Source organism: Microcaecilia unicolor, chromosome 9 (assembly GCF_901765095.1).
Source record: "Microcaecilia unicolor chromosome 9, aMicUni1.1, whole genome shotgun sequence".
Classification (NCBI taxonomy): Eukaryota; Metazoa; Chordata; class Amphibia; order Gymnophiona; family Siphonopidae; genus Microcaecilia; species Microcaecilia unicolor.
In genome coordinates, this window is record NC_044039.1 from 158,266,584 (window position 1) to 158,288,580 (window position 21,997).

A 21,997-nucleotide genomic window follows, 5' to 3' on the forward strand; every position below is an offset into this window, starting at 1 on the left:
CGACCTAATCTTTGGAGCGCTGGTCGCTGATCATTGGGGATGAACGCGTTAAGCGCTGATTAGTATGCATTTGCAAGCAACTTGTGCTAAGAGCCCTGTTTAGCATGCATTTGCATGCTACTTGGGCTAAGAGCCCTCGAGCGCGTTGTTACACGCGCTCGAGGGCTCTGATCATGGGGCAGTAGCAAACTCCAGCGCTAGTATCGTGCTAATAGCCTCTAGCGCCGGCGTTTGCTTTTGATCATCTGCCTGTGAATGATTTCAGCTGTGGCCAGAAGTCAGACCCAGCTGGAGAAACAGGTAGTGACTTGAACTGTGTCCAGAAGTCATGCCATGCTGGGGAAGCAGTGAGTGATTTAAACTGTGTTCACAAGTCATGCCATGCTAGGAAGCAGTGAGTAATTTAAACTGTGTCCAGAAGTGGTGCCCTGCTGGGGAAACAGTGAGTGACTTGAACTGTGTTCAGAACACTGCCGTGCTGATGAAACAGTGAGTGATTTAAAACTGTGTCCAGGAATCAGGCCATGCTGGGGAAGCAGTGAATGATTTGAACTGTATCCAGAAACTGTGGCGGGGGGGGGGGGGGGGGGGGGAAGGAACAGGGAGTGATATGTGCTGTAACCAAGGACTGTATCTGGAAGAGGAAATGTGTTGGTCTTGCAGATGGAATAAAGCGGTTTTAAGCATATTTCTGCAGTCTGCTTCTGGGAGTGCTGTGTCCAGGGAAGGGCCCTTCCAGGGTCAGCCGAGTTCATACCTGCAGGAAGGCCTGAAGGTGGGGGCCTGCTAACAAGCTTCATCGCATGCCCCCTAGTCCTAGTATTTTTAGAAAGCGTAAACAGACCCTTCACATCTATCCATTCAACTCCACTCATTATTTTATAGACCTCTATCATATCTTCCCTCAGTCACCTTTTCTCCAAGCTGAAGAGCCCTATCCGCTTTAGCCTTTCCTCATAGGGAAGTCGTCCCATCCCCTTTATCATTTTCATCACCCTTCTCTGTGCACCTTTTCTAATTCCACTGTATCTTTTTTGAGATGCGGCGACCAGAATTGAACACAATATTCGAGGTGCGGTCGCACCATGGAGCGATACAAAGGCATTATAACATCCTCATTTTTGTTTTCCATTCCTTTCCTAATAATACCTAACATTCTATTTGCTTTCTTAGCCACAGCAGCACACTGAGCAGAAGGTTTCAATGTATCATCAACGACATAATGCACACAACTGTGTTAATGCTGCTTTGGATTTTAGTAAATAAATTTTTTGCAACAGATCAATTTTTGGTTCAACTGTGTTCATTTACTATTGACCTCACTATAACACGATATTTTATGGACCCCAATCATCACATTATACTGGGGTTCCACTGTATGTGTGTATATATAGATATGTAGTTTTGTGTTATTGTGAAAATAGTACTTTATTTCTTCTCTTCTTCAGCTCATTTCACAACAGCTGTATTTCATATGTGTTAAGGCCTACAACCACCCAGGAATATAGGATCCCCTTACAGATTATTCATGGTTTATCTGAAAGCTACCTGAAGATCAAACCTTAGAAAATAAAGGTCACCAGCTCCTCTCTCTCAAACAAGCTGCCCACTGAGGCAGTATCCTTTTCTAAGAGGGAAATCTCCACCTATCTGAACTGGCTAGCTCCTCTTCCTCTTGCCCTAGTACATAGAATGGAATAACACTCCAAACATGGCCAGGGTGAATCTCTGGTTCCTTCCATGCAGGGAGGGACACAGATTAGGGTTAGGAAATACTCACAAAGTGGAACTTTGAAAGTGCTACTGAAGTGGGATCACCAAGGACTCTCCCTTTTTTTTTAAAATTTAAATTATTCTCAGGCTGTAGCAATTTTATATGCATCATAAGCTTAATCTAGAATTAAAGGCACCCTGGGAAGTTTCACTTGTATAGAGAGGTAGGGAGTCAGTTTTTCAGGCTATTCCAACCATAGCTCTCTTAGTTGGGAAGGGGTTGGCAGAACAGAGAAGCATTCACAAATGGTGAGGCCACTTACTGAAATATGACAAAACCAGTACACAATTGGAGCTATACAGGCTCTGTCATTCCAGAAAGTAGATTTGCAGTATTTATGAAATTCCTGTTCAGCGGTTACAGCTACCTTTGTTTTCGTGAAATGGGCCTGGGAGTGAAGGGGGATTTTCTTGCCCCAATACTACACCACTGATATCCCTGAATCTACATATAAAGAATGCAGCCCTTCTTTAACTGTGAGTTTCAGAGACATCAGCAACACAAGTCTTAAGGTTCATCAAGACAGAACTTGTGTCATTGTTGAGGGCAAAAGGCTGATCTGATGCATCTTCCCTTATGCTGAACTAAGTTTTCTGGGCAGTGACAGCTTGCCCACATGGCATACTGCAGGGTACAATTTCATTCTAGTTGTCACAAGTTTTTGACACATCCGGGACCACGGACTCAAGACAAGAATCTGCCAAAACACAGCCTGTGTCAGGTCTCCTGATAAAGATTGCTCTTTACACTAATTCCTGAGGCTCACATGGTTTCTCTTCGTGTTGCATTCTTCATTGCACCATTGAGTTCCTCTTCTCTCTTTGTTACTTATGAATTTCCCATTTCTCCATGAAAGGAAATGATAGAGCTAAAAGGCCCGATATGCCTCATTTATTTATTTTTGGCTCAAAGCAATAACTACTTGGAATAATGCTTTTTTTCTGGCTAGCCTCATCCCTGTGGAACTTAACGACCTCTCTTGCTTCACGCAGAGGTTTCTTACCAAAATTTGATGAAAACCCATTTTTTTTGTTAAATGTTTATGATGAGATTTAATGAATCACCCATCTGCGGCGCTGCCAAATCTAAACAAAGTTATTACCTTTAAAAAATATTTACAGAAGATATTGAAGATTCCTGAACAAGCATATCCGCCTGTTTCCAAGATATATTACTTGTTACCATATAAAAAGATACTAATCAACCTATTGTGAAAGGAGGTGATGTTTCCTTTGATACTTTAAATCTCACAAAATTGATTGAAGAGGATGAGCAGGGTATTAAACCAGCAACGTTAATAGTAACACTTGTTCTACAACCCGACCGAGATTGGGTTCTAAAGCAATTCTTCCGACACAGAGAAGAACATTTTATGAACTATAAGATTAGAATGTTTCCAGATGTTGCTAGAACAACCCAAAAGCGGCGTCAACTTTTTCTCAAGCTTCGCCCTAGGGTATTACAAATGGGTGGTCTTTTGGGCTGAATTTTCCTTGTAAATGTGTACTGAAAGTTAATTTGGTTAAATATGTATTTTTCGATCTAACACATTTAACCTCCTTTCTAGATTCAAGGACTGTGGTGTCTCCACCAGCACAACCAGTAATAATAACTTCATCTACTCCATAGTAAAGTATGAATGGTCTAGTTTCTATTTTTCTTACTTATTTAAGTGAACTGGTTTCATGGAATTGTGCCTTGCTCCTCTTTCTGATAGTGGACTAGAGATCAGAAAGAATACTTATTTTCTGTATAACTGTGTAATATGATGATAATATTCTTATTTTTTTCCCTTTCTGTATCTTTTAACAAGAGTATTCTTGATTAATATGTGAAAATATAAATATATATTAAAAAATCTAGGTGATATACAATCATATAATAACAGAAAAGGAAATGCCACTCAAATATAGGAAAGAAAACAACAAGAATAATCAATCATACAAACAAGCATAAAAATTAAAAATAAATAAAAATTTTTGTTAAAAGCAAATTATTGCTACTTTTAACCCTGCCTCCAACACAACTGAACTGCAAATGATTCCAAAAGTAAATGAATCTTCAACTTAATCTTAAATATTTGAAAAGATGGTTCTTGCCGAATCTCTAAAGGCATATTATTTCCAGATTTTTTTTTTTTGTGGGGGGGGGGGGGGCAAAAAGAAGAAAGCACTATTATGTGTAGATTCCCAATGGGCTTGAGAGGGGCCAGATAAGACCAATCTATGGTTGTTAAGAGGAGGATCATAAGGAATAGCCACAGTGGCTAAATAATCTGGGATGAAATCATGCGATCTCTTAAATGCCAAAATAAGGATCTTAAATTGTACCTGAAATTTAACAGGGAGCCAGTGCAGCTACAAAAACAAATGTGTCACATGATATCTGTGTCTTGCTCGACAAAACGGGCAGCTGTATTGTGCAGAGACTGTAAACGTTTAAGTGTGGTTTGTGAAATCCACGCATAGACCACATTATAGTAACATAGATGGGATGTCAGATGAGCATGATAAAGTGTGTGCAGAAGTTCATTGTCTATGAATCTACGGATACTATATAATTGACACAATATGAAAAAAAAAACCCTTTAAAACTGCAGAGATGTGTTGAGTGAAAGTCAGATGGGAATCAATTTATACTCCTAAATAACAAAAAGATGAGACAGGAGACGTCTGTCTACCAAACAAAATGGGTTGTACAGTCCGAAGGTATCCATGATCACCCACCCAGCAAACAACAGTCTGGTCCTCATTAAGGACTAGGCAATGACCCTTTAACAGAGCAGCAACTTTATCCAAAAATTTTGAACAGCCTTTGGGGATGAAGTGTTGAATTCCCCTTGAGACTGGGCACTGCCTGAGAGTGACTGTGAAAAAATGTGGCTATGTTTTGGAGCTTTCAATCATGGATACTGGAGTTCCTTTTTTCTCTATTCTTTTGCATTGTAAACCACTTAGACCTTTTGTAGATTTGGCGGTATATCAAGAATGAATAAACAATAAACTGGCTACTGATCCCATGAATAAAGGAGAGCTCTCCAGACCTCCTTCCATGAGCACCAAATGGGCCATCGCTGAATCTGGAGAAACCCTTCAGTTTCACTTTTGACTGAGTGCTAAACGTCTACAGATTGCACCTGTCCACTGGTGCCTGCTTGGCCACCTGCTCCCAAGCTATGCCAAATACACTGGCTGACAAGCTGAATTATGAATTACCTGCAGTGCAGAATCTCCTTTTTTGATTCCAGACATAATAAAAGTAATTGGAGGAAGAACAGATTGCAATTGCTTAGCTGTTGCCTGCTTGCTCTCAGGCCAAGCCCAAATGTCTGACACGCTGAACTGCTATGATTTCCTGTAGCATGTTACCTCTTTTTTATTCCAAACATACTAGAAGTAGAGGGAGAGAAGACTGTACCATGCATCTAGTGCCTGCTTGCTTGCTTTTTTCCCAGGCCAAATGCATCAGCTGCCACGCTGAACTACCATGACTTACCTACAAGTGTGTCACCTCCCTTTTTTCCCCAGACATACTGAAAATAAGTGAAGTGATCATGGGATCACTTCAGACCCCCTAACCAGGTCCAAACCTGTCAGCACCATAGGAGAGTGGGAAGCATTCTGGGAAGAAACCATGCACTGGTGTGGGAATTCAGCCTCTAGTTGAGTCTATTCCAAACAGAAGAGAGAAATTTGACTCAAAGAACTGTTGCCTGAAGTATCCCTTGGACTCTATCTATGCTCCATCAGGAATCTGAGCCTACAGCTTTCCCAGGAGCGGCCTACTAGTACTTGCTGCACCAGGCTACATCTGTACCATCTGCTGAAGCCAGAGAAATATTGAGGAAATGAAGGCAGCACCAGCCCCCTTTAAGGAGAAAGAAGTCATCTCTGAGTTGTTTTTCTCTGGCTCCATCTGCTGGCATGGGGACATAACCCACTCATTTGGCATAGAAGATAAGGAAGAACATTTCTGCCACGCTTCTAGGAACACTTCTCTCTCTCCCCTCCCTCCGATTATGGTAAACGGCATTTTTGTTACAAAGAATGTGAATGATGTTCTTAGCTAAGTCATGGGTGCTGAATTCGAAAATGAAATCAGTTTTTGTCTATCGGACTCAGTTTTCTTGTGACACGCTACCCTTTTTATAAAAATCCTTGAAAACGCTGCATTTTGGTACCCTGCTGTGCAGGGCCACCGAGGTGGGGGGGGGGGGGGGCGGGGGGACAAAATCCCCAGGGCCCGGGCCTTCAAGGGGGGCCCGGTGCCAGTCCCACCCGCCCTCTGACTGTCTGCCACCAGGCCGGCCCCCTGTATTTAAATCACCGCGTGGTGCGACTCTCCCTCTCACCTCCCTGTGAGGTGGAACTCCTCCATTCGGGTCTCCTTCTCTCCCTTTATCCCGCCCTCGGGGGAGCAGCAGCAGCAGCAGCGGCAACCTCGGAGGGGGGAGGGGAGCGGCGACCTCGGGGGCGGGGCTGCGGCAGGGGCGAGGCGGCCTTGTCCCGGGCCCGGCCAAGTTTCTCGGCGGCCCTGCTGCTGTGGATTAATTTAATTCAGCAGTTGTAATTGTTGGAAAAACAATTGAAATATACTAGGAATTACAATACAAAACTCTTAGTTTAGAAAGCCACCACCAGGAAATAAGGGAGGTTTGGCAACATTGCCCATGAGTCATACTCAAACATGTTCAAACACGTTCTGTTGCGTCAGTTGTCACCTGTATCTCAGCATTGAGAGTTCAGTCAACAATTGCTGTTGGAAGTGACTGCTTGTAGTTCTACGTTTGTGAAGGTTTGTGTTTTGTGTCATTTCAGAAGAAATGCCTCGTACCTGTGCAAATAGCCCAAATTCTTTTTGTTATATCTGTGGACAGTTTACTCTGAAATCGCAAAAACGAAAACTTAATCCTCTTGTAAAAAAGTGCTACGAACTATATTTCGGGTGTAAGGTTAGTGAACAGGACCGCAAATGGGCTCCCCACATTTGCTGTTTGATGTGTGTTACACTCCTGACAGGATGGTTAAAAGGAAGACGTCGCATGCCCTTTGCTGTTCCCATGATTTGGAGGGAACCAACGGATCACACAACAGACTGTTATTTCTGACAAAAATAGCAGGAATCACCTCGAAAACAAGGAAAACTGTGCAATATCCTATAAGACCTGTATGTCACAGTGAAGAATTGCCAGTACCAGTGCCTCCTGAGAATTTGATATTGAGTGAAGATGAATACAGTGACGAACATGCAGAAGACAGAGAAGGGGATATGCATACCGACCCATCATTTCAGGACCTCTGTGAATCAAATGTGCCCTACTTTTTGACACCAGGGGATCTCAACGATCTTGTTCATGATTTAAATTTGTCGAAGCAACAGGCTGAGCTTTTAGGTTCGAGATTAAAAGGATGGAATCTTCTGTCTTGCAATACGAAAGTGAGTGTTTTTCGTGACCGACATGTTTTTTTTTCTGAATATTTCTCCAAGGAAGGTGACATGGTCTTTTGTAATGATATCGAATCCGTTAGAACGGTTCCACCAGGACATTTCTCAAATGGAAAAGCGTTATCAAGGCAAATGGAATGCAGCAATGTTGTCCGACTACTGCTGGACCTTACGGAGAGACGTTCCCGAGGCAAAGTACCACAGGAAATCAGGAAGGAAATCTTTTTAGGTATGTTTCTTCACTTCTCTTTACTCTTACAGTGGTGGAAATAAGTATTTGATCCCTTGCTGATTTTGTAAGTTTGCCCACTGACAAAGACATGAGCAGCCCATAACTGAAGGGTAGGTTATTGGTAACAGTGAGAGATAGCACATCACAAATTAAATCCGGAAAATCACATTGTGGAAAGTATATGAATTTATTTGCATTCTGCAGAGGGAAATAAGTATTTAATCCCTCTGGCAAACAAGACCTAATACTTGGTGGCAAAACCCTTGTTGGCAAGCACAGCGGTCAGACGTCTTCTGTAGTTGATGATGAGGTTTGCACACATGTCAGGAGGAATTTTGGTCCACTCCTCTTTGCAGATCATCTCTAAATCATTAAGAGTTCTGGGCTGTCGCTTGGCAACTCGCAGCTTCAGCTCCCTCCATAAGTTTTCAATGGGATTAAGGTCTGGTGACTGGCTAGGCCACTCCATGACCCTAATGTGCTTCTTCCTGAGCCACTCCTTTGTTGCCTTGGCTGTATGTTTTGGGTCATTGTCGTGCTGGAAGACCCAGCCACGACCCATTTTTAAGGCCCTGGCGGAGGGAAGGAGGTTGTCACTCAGAATTGTACGGTACATGGCCCCATCCATTCTCCCATTGATGCGGTGAAGTAGTCCTGTGCCCTTAGCAGAGAAACACCCCCAAAACATAACATTTCCACCTCCATGCTTGACAGTGGGGACGGTGTTCTTTGGGTCATAGGCAGCATTTCTCTTCCTCCAAACACGGCGAGTTGAGTTCATGCCAAAGAGCTCAATTTTTGTCTCATCTGACCACAGCACCTTCTCCCAATCACTCTCGGCATCATCCGGGCCGTCACATGTGCCTTCCGGAGCAGGGGGACCTTGCGGGCACTGCAGGATTGCAATCCGTTATGTCGTAATGTGTTACCAATGGTTTTCGTGGTGACAGTGGTCCCAGCTGCCTTGAGATCATTGACAAGTTCCCCCTTGTAGTTGTAGGCTGATTTCTAACCTTCCTCATGATCAAGGATACCCCACGAGGTGAGATTTTGCGTGGAGCCCCAGATCTTTGTCGATTGACAATCATTTTGTACTTCTTCCATTTTCTTACTATGGCACCAACAGTTGTCTCCTTCTCGCCCAGCGTCTTACTGATGGTTTTGTAGCCCATTCCAGCCTTGTGCAGGTGTATGATCTTGTCCCTGACATCCTTAGACAGCTCCTTGCTCTTGGCCATTTTGTAGAGGTTAGAGTCTGACTGATTCACTGAGTCTGTGGACAGGTGTCTTTCATACAGGTGACCATTGCCGACAGCTGTCTGTCATGCAGGTAACGAGTTGATTTGGAGCATCTACCTGGTCTGTAGGGGCCAGATCTCTTACTGGTTGGTGGGGGATCAAATACTTATTTCCCTCTGCAGAATGCAAATAAATTCATATACTTTCCATAATGTGATTTTCCGGATTTAATTTGTGATGTGCTATCTCTCACTGTTACCAATAACCTACCCTTCAATTATGGGCTGCTCATGTCTTTGTCAGTGGGCAAACTTACAAAATCAGCAAGGGATCAAATACTTATTTCCACCACTGTATGTTGCTTATATCTTTTGATTTCTTTGTGAACTGACACAGTTTTTTTGGAACTCTTGTAGCAGAAGCATGTCATTTTGCCAGATACATATAATAGCTACATACGCCGACACAAGCATTTACAAAAACCATTATCACATGAAAACTGAGGCTGATACAGAAATTCTGAAATGAGATCTGGAATCAGGGAAGAATTATCTTCCAGAAAATGTATGTTTTGTTCTTGTTACAGAAAAAAGGTTTTTTTTTTTTTTTGTAGACCAGTGATCCTTTCCCTTTTCCCTCTCATTCTCTTCCTTCCCTGCACTTTGCCCTATTGCATGTACAGCAAGCAGACACATGGCCCTTTTTTCCCTTGGAACTTTGTTTATTAAATTCTTTTATAGTCTCACTTTTCTTAAAACAAAAAAAAAAAAAACCCCAACAAAATCTATTCATTTCATTTTATATATGGATACCTATTTGTATGATAATACAAAGTGCTTTGTGTGCTACTCCCTCTGGTGCACTAACAGCTCAGTCTTGTACATCTTCTATTTTCTGTGTGGCTCATACAACTCCTCCAAGTCTTCAAACACAGTTCTCTGGTCTGCCTCGTGCTTGCTTACTCTCAGCCTTTGAGTCTTTTTGATCTACTCCACCTTCCCATCAGCAGCTCTTTGCTTATGCAGATGTGGCCAGCTCTTCTTCTGAAGGTGAGGCCTGGGAAAGACTGACCATTTTTCTGCTGTTTCCACAGCAAAAATCTTACTCTGCTAGCTGGATGTAGCTATGGGAAGAAGAGTATACTGGGCCCAGTAAATGAATCAGAAGGCAATGCTGAGCTCATTGGATATAGTTTGGTGAACCCTGGTCTATAAAATGCACAGAATACAAAAGTACAAAATCCATATTATTCAGTTCAAGGTTATATGCTGCCACCTAGCTTCTGCCATAATCAAAGTTTGTTTGAGATGTTCATGATCAATTTTATTTTATTTTTTTCTCTATATCTAAGCAGCCTTTCGAAACAGCTATAAACCAAAGTAAATGTGCAATTTTTCAAAAATATATAACAATATTTCTCACTGGACCTTATGGAAATTGCAAATCAGAAAGGGTAGAAATTTAGGATTGAGTGTAGATAAAAATAATAGGCTACATAAAAAGGTGTCATATATACAAGTAAGCCTCAAACAGACCAAGGAGAATATACAATTTGGCTTTCCCAGTGCGCCTCTGACTGGACTAAGCCCTTACTGTAAATTAAAATGAAGATAAAGTCATGCATTCATTTGCAAAGTACGTAATTATCTCCTCCACTGATCAATGAATTTTATGAAATCAAAATATATTTTGGCAATTATGAACCAATACAGTAATATGCAACAAAATAACTTACGGAAGCTGCAGTTGCGCCTTCAACTGTCATACCCCAGTCCATATCAAAAAATATCCGCTCTCCAAGCCAATAGGCCAATGGACGTTTAATGAGTCTGCCACTACGGCTGCGCTGGGACTCCAGAAGAGAAGACTCAAGAGTGGTTGCTGTTTAGCCATATATAGTGGTGAAATTAAACAAGATCATAAAAAAATCAAAATTAAGTGATCTAAATTTATGAACACTTTAATAATTTAAGAAGGAAAAGGTTTTGGGAAACAAATCAAAGAAAGATGGGGATGAAGGTTATTAGCAGATTTGAAGGGATGACATGTCAGTGAATGTATCAATGGAAAAACTAGAGGATGGAAACAATGCATGAGGAAGCAAACAAAAAGAGGGCTTTAGTTTATAATAAGTTAAGAGAGAGAAAATCCTGGGTTTGACAAGGAGGTGTATTTTCAAAGCACGTAGACTTACAAAGTTACATAGAGGGGCATAATCGAACACGAACGCCCATCTCCATGGGCGCATATATCCGTGGGCACCTATTTCCGTGAATGGGACAAACCGTATTTTTGAAAAAAGATGGGCGCCCATCATTTTTCTGATAATGCGGGTTGTGTGGGGCAAATACCTAGGAGTTGGCCGTTTTTCAGCTGGGCGCTATCGGTTTTCAGCGATAATGGAAACCGAAGGCGCCCATCTCAAAAACGAACAAATCCAAGGCATTGGGTCATGGGAGGGGCCAGGATTCGTAGTGCACTGGTCCCCCCTCACATGCCAGGACACCAACTGGGCACTTTTACAAATTAAAAAAAAAACAGTAAAAGAGCTCCCAGGTGCATAGCACCCTTCCCTTCTGTGCTGAGCCCCCCAAATCCCACTGCCCACAAGTCTACACCATTACCATAACCCTAAGGGGTAAAGGGGGGCACCTACATGTGGGTACAGTGGGTTTTGGAGGTCTCAGCGTTAACCAGCACACGTGTAACAGGTAGGGGGGGATGGGCCTGGGTCCGCCTGCCTGAAGTGCACTGCACCCACTAACAACTGCTCCAGGGACCTGCATACTGCTGTCAGGGAGCTGAGTATGACATTTGAGGCTGGCATACAGGCTGGAAATAAAAAGTTTTAAAAGTTGTTTTTTTTTGGAGGGAGGGGGTTAGTGACCAATGGGGGAGTCAGGGGAGGTCATCCCCAATTCCCTACGATGGTCATCTGGTCATTTAGGGCACTTTTTTGAGACTTGTTCGTGAAAAAAAAAGGGTCCAAAAAAAGTGCCCTAAGTTCTCGCTAAAAACGGTTATTTTTTTTCCATTATCGGCGAAAGCCGCCCATTTCTGTTCGGCCGATAACCACGCCCCAGTCCCGCCTTCACCACGCCTCTGACATGCCCCCGTCAACTTTGCCCGTTTCCACGACAGAGTGCAGTTGAAGTCGCCCAAAATCGGCTTTCGATTATACTGATTTGGCCGCCCACAGGAGAAAGATGCCCATCTCCCGATTTGGGTCGAAATATGGGCGTCTTTCTCTTTCGAAAATAAGGCGGATAATAGTCTATGGAACTTTGTAAGTCTAAATGTTTTGAAAATAAGCCTCATAGTAGCCTATGGAACTTTGTTAGTCCAAGTGCTTTGAAAATGAGTCCCAAGGTCTCGTATCTTAAGCTATGCTACTACTATGTCAGGTTCACCACTCTAGAACCATCATTAGTCATTTGACAAAGGATCACACTTTATTTCATTTCTAAAAATACATACACTTAAGGCAGACTTAGAAAAACATATAAACAGAGAAAAATGTAGGCAGATAAAGACCATATGGCCTATCCATGATATCTACTTTCCCTATCACTCCCTTAGAGATCCTTTGTACTTGGCCCAAGCTCTCTTGAATTCAGATACATGGAATGACTAGACTAGGACAATTCTCAGGTGTGCCTTTACCTTCCAAACCAATATGTACTTGAACATAACAGTAACATTCAATATCTCACAAGACCATTTGTTAAATTCTATATAGGGTGTTGTTTCTACCATACAATTGTGCTTAATGTATTTAATAACTCGTCCATGCAATCAGACAGTTGCTATGGATTTACTGTTACTCAATAAGCAGTAGATGATGACTGCCAAAGATGCATAATATGGTGAAATATATTCTAATCTGTTAATTTCCTTTTTTTCGAGTCTTACTAGGCCAGTCCATACCAGCAGATGGAGCTAGAGAAAGAACACAGTTTCCAGTGACATCACTGGTATAACAGGAAGTGCAGCCTAGAGCTAGTCAGTATACTTCACCAAAACTATGAATAAAGCTTAGGAATAAAACGTCTCAATGGAGACAAACTTAAACCAGGGAACAATTCACTTACTAGTAAGGCAGCAATCCTGACATTACATAGGAAAACAAGGTTGTTAATCTCCCAAATACCCATAAGGTTGACATCAGAAGACGTTATTAACATGGGAGCCAGGCTGTAATGTACCGTTTTTGAATTTCAATGTCTGTTATTTATGAGTGTGACATTTACTATTACAAGACTTACGCATTATGATTGTACTGTTTCAGATTTTATTTCAGGTTGTATACATTGCGGTTAGATGAAATATACTCCTGCTTTTAGTGATATACGTTTTGTTGATTTATTTATCTATGCCTGCCGCATTGGGAAGCATCTCTACTAACATGACATTTATCTTTATAAGGAACATATACTGTAAACATATCTGACAACTATTAGCTGTTTCGAGTTACTCTACAAATACTCTCCCAGTCATCATCGTGGTGAGTCTTTTTTAAGTTTATTAATTGTTTCACAATATACTGTTCACATTGATTTATTACATAATCTGTGTTTCACTTTTAAGGTATCCTATCTGTGATGAACCAATATATATATATATTTTTTGTTTGATTATCTGATATGATTTTGAAAAAACTATTATATGAAATGTTTGCCACTTTTTAAACGTTATCTGGACAACGGTAGCTATTTTCTTAAATACTCATCACTTGCAATTTTTTATATTTTTTATATACCATTATGTTGTTTTGAATAGATAAACACTATTATGTAAATTTTATATATCATCATAGGGTTTTTATATACCAATGTGAAGTTCTTTTTGAAATATTAATTATTTTGTTGAGTGCATCTTTAATATTAATTTACATTATCTATCATAGGTTCCTATTTAATTTTTAATTTTTTATTCATGTTAATTTCTATTCATGTAATCTTCTTAATTGTTTTGTATTTCATGTAGACCCCTGACGCAGGTGCGGAGCACCGAAACACGGCCCGTATCCAGTCTTTCTTCAATGACTGTTTTTATCTAAGTTTATAATTAAAGAACTGTGTCCCTCTTTTAAGGCCCTTGGTTTGGACTTTTGCTTGTACTTTGTTCCCTCTCTTTGCTTGAAAAAGGAACAGCATGAGGACACAATAAAGGCACTGAAAACAAGTTCTGAAAACTCCAAGGCATAATTGGCATGTGTCACAGAACGCCTAGTCACCTGTCTGGGATTACCCCACACCCACTTAGAGTCTATCCCCAGCACAACTCAGGTCTGCCTGCACCTGCCGCTTGTGCTCTACACTAGCACCTTCCTCCCACTGACTGGGTCACAACCACCTCTGGGCAAGTCTCCCGCTCTTAAATTATCCCAAGTGATTTCTAGGTTATTGGCGCCACAGTTCCCAGAAAGCACTCACAGACCCAACACACAAACAGCCAAGATTCTTTATCAGTCCAGACAGCAGAGTTAACAAACTGAAAATTGTTTATTGTCCTAAAAATATGGAACAGTGAAACATAAAAAGTGCAATCAGCAGAACAATAACAGGTAACTGAAATATGGATCAATTACATTATCTAAAAAGTACCTGGGGAGATCAGGAAAAATGCTGCTCACAGATTATCAAAGATAAATGATCACAGGGCCTCAGTAAAGAGATCTCTCTCTCTCTCTCACTTCTCCTAGGCTAAGACTGTGGAAAAAGCCAGTAAAATCCAAATGAAAATGAGTGCCTGGACCAATCAGAGCCCAGAACAACAATCTTTGAAAGTATACTGCAGACTACCTTTCCAAAAGGCTTAAACAACGAAAAAAAACCTTGGTTCTGCAGCAACATCAAAACTAACATGCACCACCTGCTGGTCAAACTAGAGAAATACACTTCAGGAAATAATTAAGGCAGTTTTACAGCTTAAAACACACTGTTCTGTGACAGCATGAATGACCTTCCATATCCACTGGTCCAAGGTTAAGTGTGTCCACTCCAGGACAAAAAGACTGAGGCAACCACTCACCTGTGCCAACCCAGGAGGGACCCACCTCCCTGGGTACCTTTTGGGATGGAGGAGGGAGTAAGGGACCCGCTCTCCTTCATGAGATTTCTCATGCTTTCAAAAGGCTGAACCTCTTCCCCCCCCCCTTCTCAGGGCTTGACCCCCTGGAAAGCACCGAGTTCTTATGCCCCCCAGATCCTTGACCAGCTTCTTCAGGTCCTTTCCAAACAGAAGACAACCCCTGAAAGGAAACAAACTAAGGTGTGTCTTGAAGGCCAAGTTCGCTGCCTGAAGCCGAAGCAAGTGCCATGCAATGACAGCAAGTGTGGATCAGGTCATAGAGCATGTTGGCTAGAAATGCTGACAGCCCAGGGATGCTTTGAAAGACACAGCAGTGCCCCCAGGATTCAGAGGATCTATTTCCACAAGGGAGTGTCCACTTCAGGGGCCACTCTTGCTGTCGTAGGGCTTCCCCTGCTGCTGGGTCCAACTTACCCCTGAAATGGCAGCTACCAGCTGTGACTCAAAATCAAACCCATAGCTCCTGGGAGCCCCTCCAAGTTTCATCCACCAGGAGGAGGACATTGGGGCAACCAAGGGCACCCCAAAGAGGATCAAATCCAGGCGGTCCAGCTCCTCTCATAGGGAACAGCAGGCCCGTCCAAAATAGCTGCCATTCCTGCTGAAAACAGCATGTCTGCAAGAATTGTTGCTGCTCTGAGGTCATGCTGCTAACGCTCCCCAACTTTGTGGTCGTGTCGGAAGTGTCTGCCCCTGCTCCTGCCAACTCCACTCTGCAATTGAGACAGGCAGCACTGGCTGCTGCATATCCTGCATCATTTAGCAGGAATGATGGCTCCCCCTCAGGCAAACCTCTTAGCACTGATTCCCATCAAGCTAGGAGCCCCCCACCCCCACCCCACCAAGATGCTCTGGGTCAGGAGCCCTACCGCTCCAGAACATCAAATTTTAATATCCTTTCATTGTGTTTTTATTTCCCAAATAACTTTATTGGGCAACAGCCCAGGTAAAAATCCTCTTACATTTTTTTCCCAGTTTCATGAGGCTCTGGAAGGGTGGGAGGAAAGAGCTAAAAGGCGTTCAATACTCTGCTCGCAAGAAGCTCATGGGACCTGTGCCAGTCTGCTCATGGAACATAATCCCTTAGGTGAGAAAAAGAGAGCTGTGGATCTATCCCTGAGAGAATAGCAGGCCCCTGGGCATAACCACTGACACACAGACACCTATGGACATAGCAGTTGGACCTGTGACAAAAAAAACAACCACCACCCAACAACAACAAAACCAAACCCCACAATTGCACCTATCTGCTGGAGGTAGAGAAATACTGACTAGCTCCAGGCTGCATCTCTTCTTATGCCCATAATATTACTGAAAACTGTGCTCTTTCTCTACCTCCATCTACTGGTTGGGGGATATAATCCACTGGTATGGACTGGTCTAGCTGGCTGAAAAGGAATGATATACTGAAACTATACTTGATTTGGTGTCAAATATTCAAAGAATCAATGGCTAATAGCAAGTGCTGATAGTGTTAATGATAGTTGTCTTCTGCTACAGGGCCCATTTTATGCAATGGGACCTGTGGAAAAATATGCACATTAACAGCATTAGAACACATTAACTGTTAGCAGATTACCTTGTCAGTGCATTGCTTGAACCTACTACGAAAGCATATAAGCTCAACAGTCAAATACATACAATTTGTAAATAAATCTGCAACAACTGGCAGAAGGCCTGTTTACTTATGAAAAGTGACTGAAGTGATCAGGCATTACAGACCCGAACTTATTTAAATTCAATTTACTAGTCTGCTCATATTTCCAAATTTATCTTACTAAAATCAGATTCATTATTGTATGAATTAATAAAGTGGAATCCTATCAGAAAGATGAGATTAAGCAAGCTAGTCATTATGGGGACAATTCTATAAATATTTAGAATACTAGCATAAGGCTTCTAGTCTACAGCAACTAAGCAAGATGTGTGTAGAGTGATCTCCTGCTTTGCTCCCCCCTATTGAGAGTAATTGAGAGTAATTTAGTGCTACAAATCAAATTTTTTTTTTTGCAATGCTAATGCCTATGCGCCAAAAATTATAAATGGTAAGCTGGAGTGAACCATCAAAGAGTTGTATAAGGCAAAACTGTCCAAAGCTGGAGACCCCCATGGTAGGCACTACTGACCCTGCATCCCCACGATCAGTCACTGGAAGCGAAAGAGAAGACCACGGAGAAGCCTTAAGCTACAGGAGATTAGGACTGCAGCAAAAGAAATTTTGGAAAAAGGTCTTCCATAGGCTAGATGAAGTTTGATGAGCTAGCTGCATAAATCTCCAAGGCAGAAATCTACCAAAATGTGATGGAAGAAGAGGAGAAGTGAAGGAAATGTCAGATCTTCACTGGATATTACAGCAGCTTTCAAAATGATAGAAGAAGGTGGCGGACCAAGAGTATAGATCAAGATTGAATGTAAGGATTTATGGAGTGTCTGATGGGACAGAGAGTGCAGATCCTGGAGGTCATTAAACTGCATCCACCCATGTTTTCCTGACTCTCACAGCACATAGGAAGCCAAGGTCTAGGCCAGAATGGGGGGGGGGGGGGGGGGGGGGGAGGAGGGGAGTGTTCTTTCTATAGCTTTGATTTTGAAAATTGCTGCACTACAAGAAAGTAAAGCTCTTGCTAAAGTTTGAAAGCACTTCAAGGTTAGAGTTTTTCTGACTTAGCACTTTGGACACTAAGGAAGAGAAAAGAACTGATGGAGTATCTGGCCCTCTTTTAACAAAATGGATGGAAAGCTGGGCTATGGTTCCTTGGGAAGTTGATGCTGGTAATGACATCTGTAAATTTGTTTTTTACCACGGACACCATAGACAAATTTAGTGAGGAGAAGAAACTTATGCTTGACAGCAAGGCAGGTAGCACAAAAGTAGTGTGGCAGAGAAGTGGTGCCCCATGTGGAAGGCCTGGCTCTCTTCATCTGCCAGATGGAGAAGTCCATGTGAGAGAGGAGAGCCTGGTGTTGCAAAATATATTTGGGGGGAGAGGGAGAAGGATCCGGAGATGATGGGCAACTGAGTACTGAGCAGGACGTTCGAGACACATTGGAAGCCCTGTCACTGAGGTAACTTCTAGATCAAAGAGAGGCTGTACTGTAGCTAAAGAAGGGGGAGCTAGATTGAAGAGCAGACTTTGAGGACCACCAGTGGTACATTGGAAAGAGATCAATAAGTGTCTGGAAGACAGTAATTTTATAGTGGACTGAGGTGTGCAATTCTGAACTGTTTCTTGCTTATTCTACTTCCAAGCCTGTGGAGAGGGGAAAAAGGTTTTTTTCAACAGGAGAAAACTTTTCAGGACAAATATTGATCTTCTCAAAAGGTTTCTCTGCACTGCAGGGGGCTGGGGCCTAATGAGCTTGCCATATTGCGTAACATGAGACCTGGGTTAAGACACTGAGACACCAAGGGGACTGGACTGAGAATGATGGGGATTGTGTGAGGTGGGGATAAGAGGGAACAAGACTGGAGAAGTGGGAAGGGAGTGGTTGGGAGAGGATGTTAATGGAATCATGACAGTGCACTTTGCATCTATTATAACAGCATGGGATGGCACTTAACTTAGCTACTCGGTGTCAGAGGAATATACATTTTGATTAAGCAAAAAAGGATTTTAAAGATCTACATAGTAACACTGTAGATGTTGAAAGATAAAGACCTGCACAGTCTATCCAGTCTGCCAAACAAAATGGCCAGAGTTGAATCTGTAACTCTGTATAGGTTCCATTTCTTCATGATTTAACACTGGTATACTTAATCTCTTTATCTACCTACCAATTTTGGGGCACAGACTGTAGAAATCTGCCTTAGCACTGGTCCTACTTCCCAACTACTGGAGTTGCCGTTGAAGCTCACTCCAGCCTTGATCCTAATCTGTTTTTTGCCACTTATGGGACCCAGACTGTAAAAGTCTGCCCTGCACTGGTCATACTTCCCAACCTCTGAAGCTGCACTCAAAGCTCACACAAGTTATGAGGTCATTTAAGTTTTGCTTTAATTGGATTCCATCCTTTTTTCTATATAGTGTTCTTCTGTGTTTATCCCAAGCATTATTGAATCCTGTTTTTGTCTTCATAACCTCCCCGCTGGAGGGCATTTCAGGCATCCACCACCCTTTCTGTGAAAAAGTATTTCTAGACATCGCTCATAAGTCTCCCACTCTGCAACCTCAACTCATGAATCTGTCATCAACACCCTCTGGAGCAGAAGAATTTGCAATGGCAGTCCCAAGGTCAAACTGGACCAAATTGACCACCAGAGGAGGTACTGTCACGTCTGTGCTCGTGACCACCCTCAGACTTACCTTATTTCTGGGGGTCAGCTTCTAAGCTGGCTTCTGCCTATCCTTTCTGGAGTAGTTTTCCTTCTGTGTGCTGGCTGCTTCCAGCATGGCTCTAATTACTCCACTCTACTGCACCTGGGGGTGCTGCCTGAGTTAGCTCTATCTCTGTCTCCAGCCTGGCTCTGTTTGCTCCTCTGTGCTGCTCCTAGGTATTCAGTCTCTCTATGTTCTGTGTGCGCTCTGCCTGCTCCTTGGTTTGTGCTCCTCTCATCCGCTGGTGGCCAGAGTCAGTGGCTGCCATAGTTTGTCTTGCTGTTCCTACCCGTTCCAGACTTTAGCCCAGTCCGGTCCTTCCAGGCTGCCAGACTTGTCTCTTTTGTTTGTGCCTAGACAGCCTCCATAGTTGCTTACTGATGGCTGCAGCTGCTCCTCAGGTGTTGAAGGGCTTTATTAATCACTTAGAGACTGCAGCCTTGGCCTTTGCATCATCTAAGGTCCCTGGTATGTTAGAGTGCTCTGTGCACTGCTACCTTGTCCAGTTCAGTGTGAGTTTCTAGCTTGTTACTAGTAGCTTGGGCATAGCTTTTCTTGTTGGCTTGTGTACAGCTTTACTAGTTCTCCTGTGTGTTGTGTGAGTTCCTAGCGTGTGAGTAGTTAGCTTGGGCATAACTTTGCTTGTTAGCTTGTGTACAGCTTTGCTAGTTCTCCTGTGTTTGCTTAGTGCAAGTTTCTAGCTTGTGACTAGTTAGCTTGGGCATAGCTTTCTTGTTAGCTTGTATACAGCTTTACTAGTTTTCTTGTGTTTAGCTTTCTGGTTTTCCCGTGTGTTTTTTTTTTCTTTTGCTTCTGGAGCTTCATCCCTAGTCCTGTCCACTGCCAGTACTCCTTGCTACTGGAGCTCCAGCCATAGTCTTGCTACTTGACATGACCATGGCCTGAATCTGACTACTCTCTGCCTGCTGCCTGACCTGACTACTGCCTGAACCCGGATATTCTCTGCCTGTGGCCAGACCTGACTATTGCCGGAACCCGGACATTCCCTGCCTGTCTTGCTTTCGCCTAGGTACCTGGGGGCACTTCTGTATCCTGATTCCTGTTATTCCTGCTTGCTAGTTCCAGTTCCGGTTTTCCTGTAAGCCCTGCCGGCTGCCCGAACCTGAGGGCTCAACCCTCGGGGAACGATGGCTAAGCGTAGGTGAAGCCTAGGTCCAGTGTGTTCCTGTCCAGCGGGTTCCGGTCCCGTGGGTTCCAGTCCAGTGGGCTCCACTCCAGTGTGTACCAGTCCAGTGGGTTCCAGTCCAGTGCGCACCCGTCCACTGCGTTCCAGTCCTGTGTATTCCAGTGCAGAACTCCAGTCCGGGGTTCCAGTCCAGCCTTTCCTCGTCTCTGCTTTGAAGGTGACCTTGCCTGCCACTGCCACTCCACGGTAGTGGTCCAAGGGCTCACAAACTCAGTGCTTCCAGGGAAGAAGCCTGACAGGTACAGAGCCAGCTCCACAGTTACTCAGATGACATCTGATAGGTTCCCCCGTGGCCTGAGATCACTGGGAAGCTAGGGTCCACTGGGAAGATGTGGATGTGGCTCTTCTCCAGGAGACCTACTTGTAAAAGAAGCATTAAATTTGAAGATTTATGGAGTACGTAGAATTGTATCCTGAGAAAGTTAAAAAAAAAAAAGGGGGGGGGGGACTGATAAAAAGGATCCCATTTGTGCTGTATAACAGGGGTCACAATGCTCAAGAGTGGATGGGATGGGTAACTAGGATGATAAAAGTCCAAGTAGTAGAGGTGGACCAAGAAATCTTCGCAGCCAGATGTATACTGCAACAAACTTTATTCAGCACCACTTGTGTACTTGATCAAACACGGAGCTGTGTTTCGATGGGACACACCTATCTGATTCAGGGGTCATACAATATATATAAATGAAAATACCAATCATTAATATCATATTCATAAAATACCATATAATAAAAACACCATAATAAACACAATCATCATGTGTAACAAAAATACTGGTACCAAAATAAATATACAATAAATAATAGATAATAAAAAACATTGACTAAACAATGATTCAAAAACAAGGATTAAAAACAAGAGATGAAAATACTGCATAAAAACTGACCTCAAAGTTGGAACATAAAAAGTGTTGGTGCAGAACAATAAAACTTGTGTTTGAAAAACCTAAGCACAATAGACAAAAGAGAAATAAATGGATATATACCGGTGAACCAGCATAACCGTTAGTATGTGCTGGGTATGGAGACACACATTAAAGTGCAAGAAGTGCAATGAATAGTCAATATTATTGCCTCCACTATATTGCTGCTATACCACAGACCTCAGCGGTGCCACTCATTGGTTATTAACTTTTCACCAGCAGAATTATGCACCCACCTCTTCATCGGTCCTTGGTGTAAATATTTTAACATTTAAATTCCTACTATACTTTTTACTTTTTCATGTATGTGGATAAAAGAAAAAATATACATACATGAAAAAGTAAAAAGTATAGTACGAATTAAAATATTTACACCAAGGACTGATGAGGAGCTGGGTGCATAATTCTTGCTGGTGAAAAGTTAAGAACCAGTGAGTGGCACCACTGAGGTCCGTGGTATAACAGCAGTATAGTGGTAGCCATAGCTCTGACATTGTGAGCCTTGCGATGACCTTCCAGATTCAGTCCAACCTGGGCATAAGTGAAGAGATGCAGTCTGCCAGCCAATTTGAAAGAGTGCGGTTACCGATGGCTACTTCATCCTGTTGGTATCAAAAGAAAATTTGAGTGGACTGTCTATAGGCCTAGTCCATTCCAGATAAAAGGCCAAGGCTCATCTGCAGTCCAAGGTGTTAAGTGCACTTTTGTCAGGATGGGAATGAGGTTTGCGGAAGAATGTTGGTAGAACGACTGACTGGTTCAGGTGGA

At 42.7% G+C, this 21,997-nt stretch overlaps 1 protein-coding gene and 1 long non-coding RNA gene across 3 annotated transcripts in view; one reads left to right on the top strand and one right to left on the bottom strand.

The window, feature by feature from the left end:
• Positions 1-13,188, top strand: part of LOC115477855 — a 37,967-nt gene extending 24,779 nt beyond the window's left edge. For both annotated transcript variants that reach the window (XR_003943390.1, XR_003943389.1), the window contains exon 3: positions 13,116-13,188. This is a non-coding gene — a long non-coding RNA (uncharacterized LOC115477855). The remainder of the gene's footprint in view (positions 1-13,115) is intronic.
• MIS18BP1 (MIS18 binding protein 1) overlaps positions 1-21,997 on the bottom strand; it is a 328,661-nt gene that overhangs the window by 166,954 nt on the left and 139,710 nt on the right. Inside the window, exon 9 of the mRNA XM_030214962.1 lies at positions 10,426-10,571. Coding sequence (XP_030070822.1) covers positions 10,426-10,571 — 146 coding nt within the window. The remainder of the gene's footprint in view (positions 1-10,425; positions 10,572-21,997) is intronic.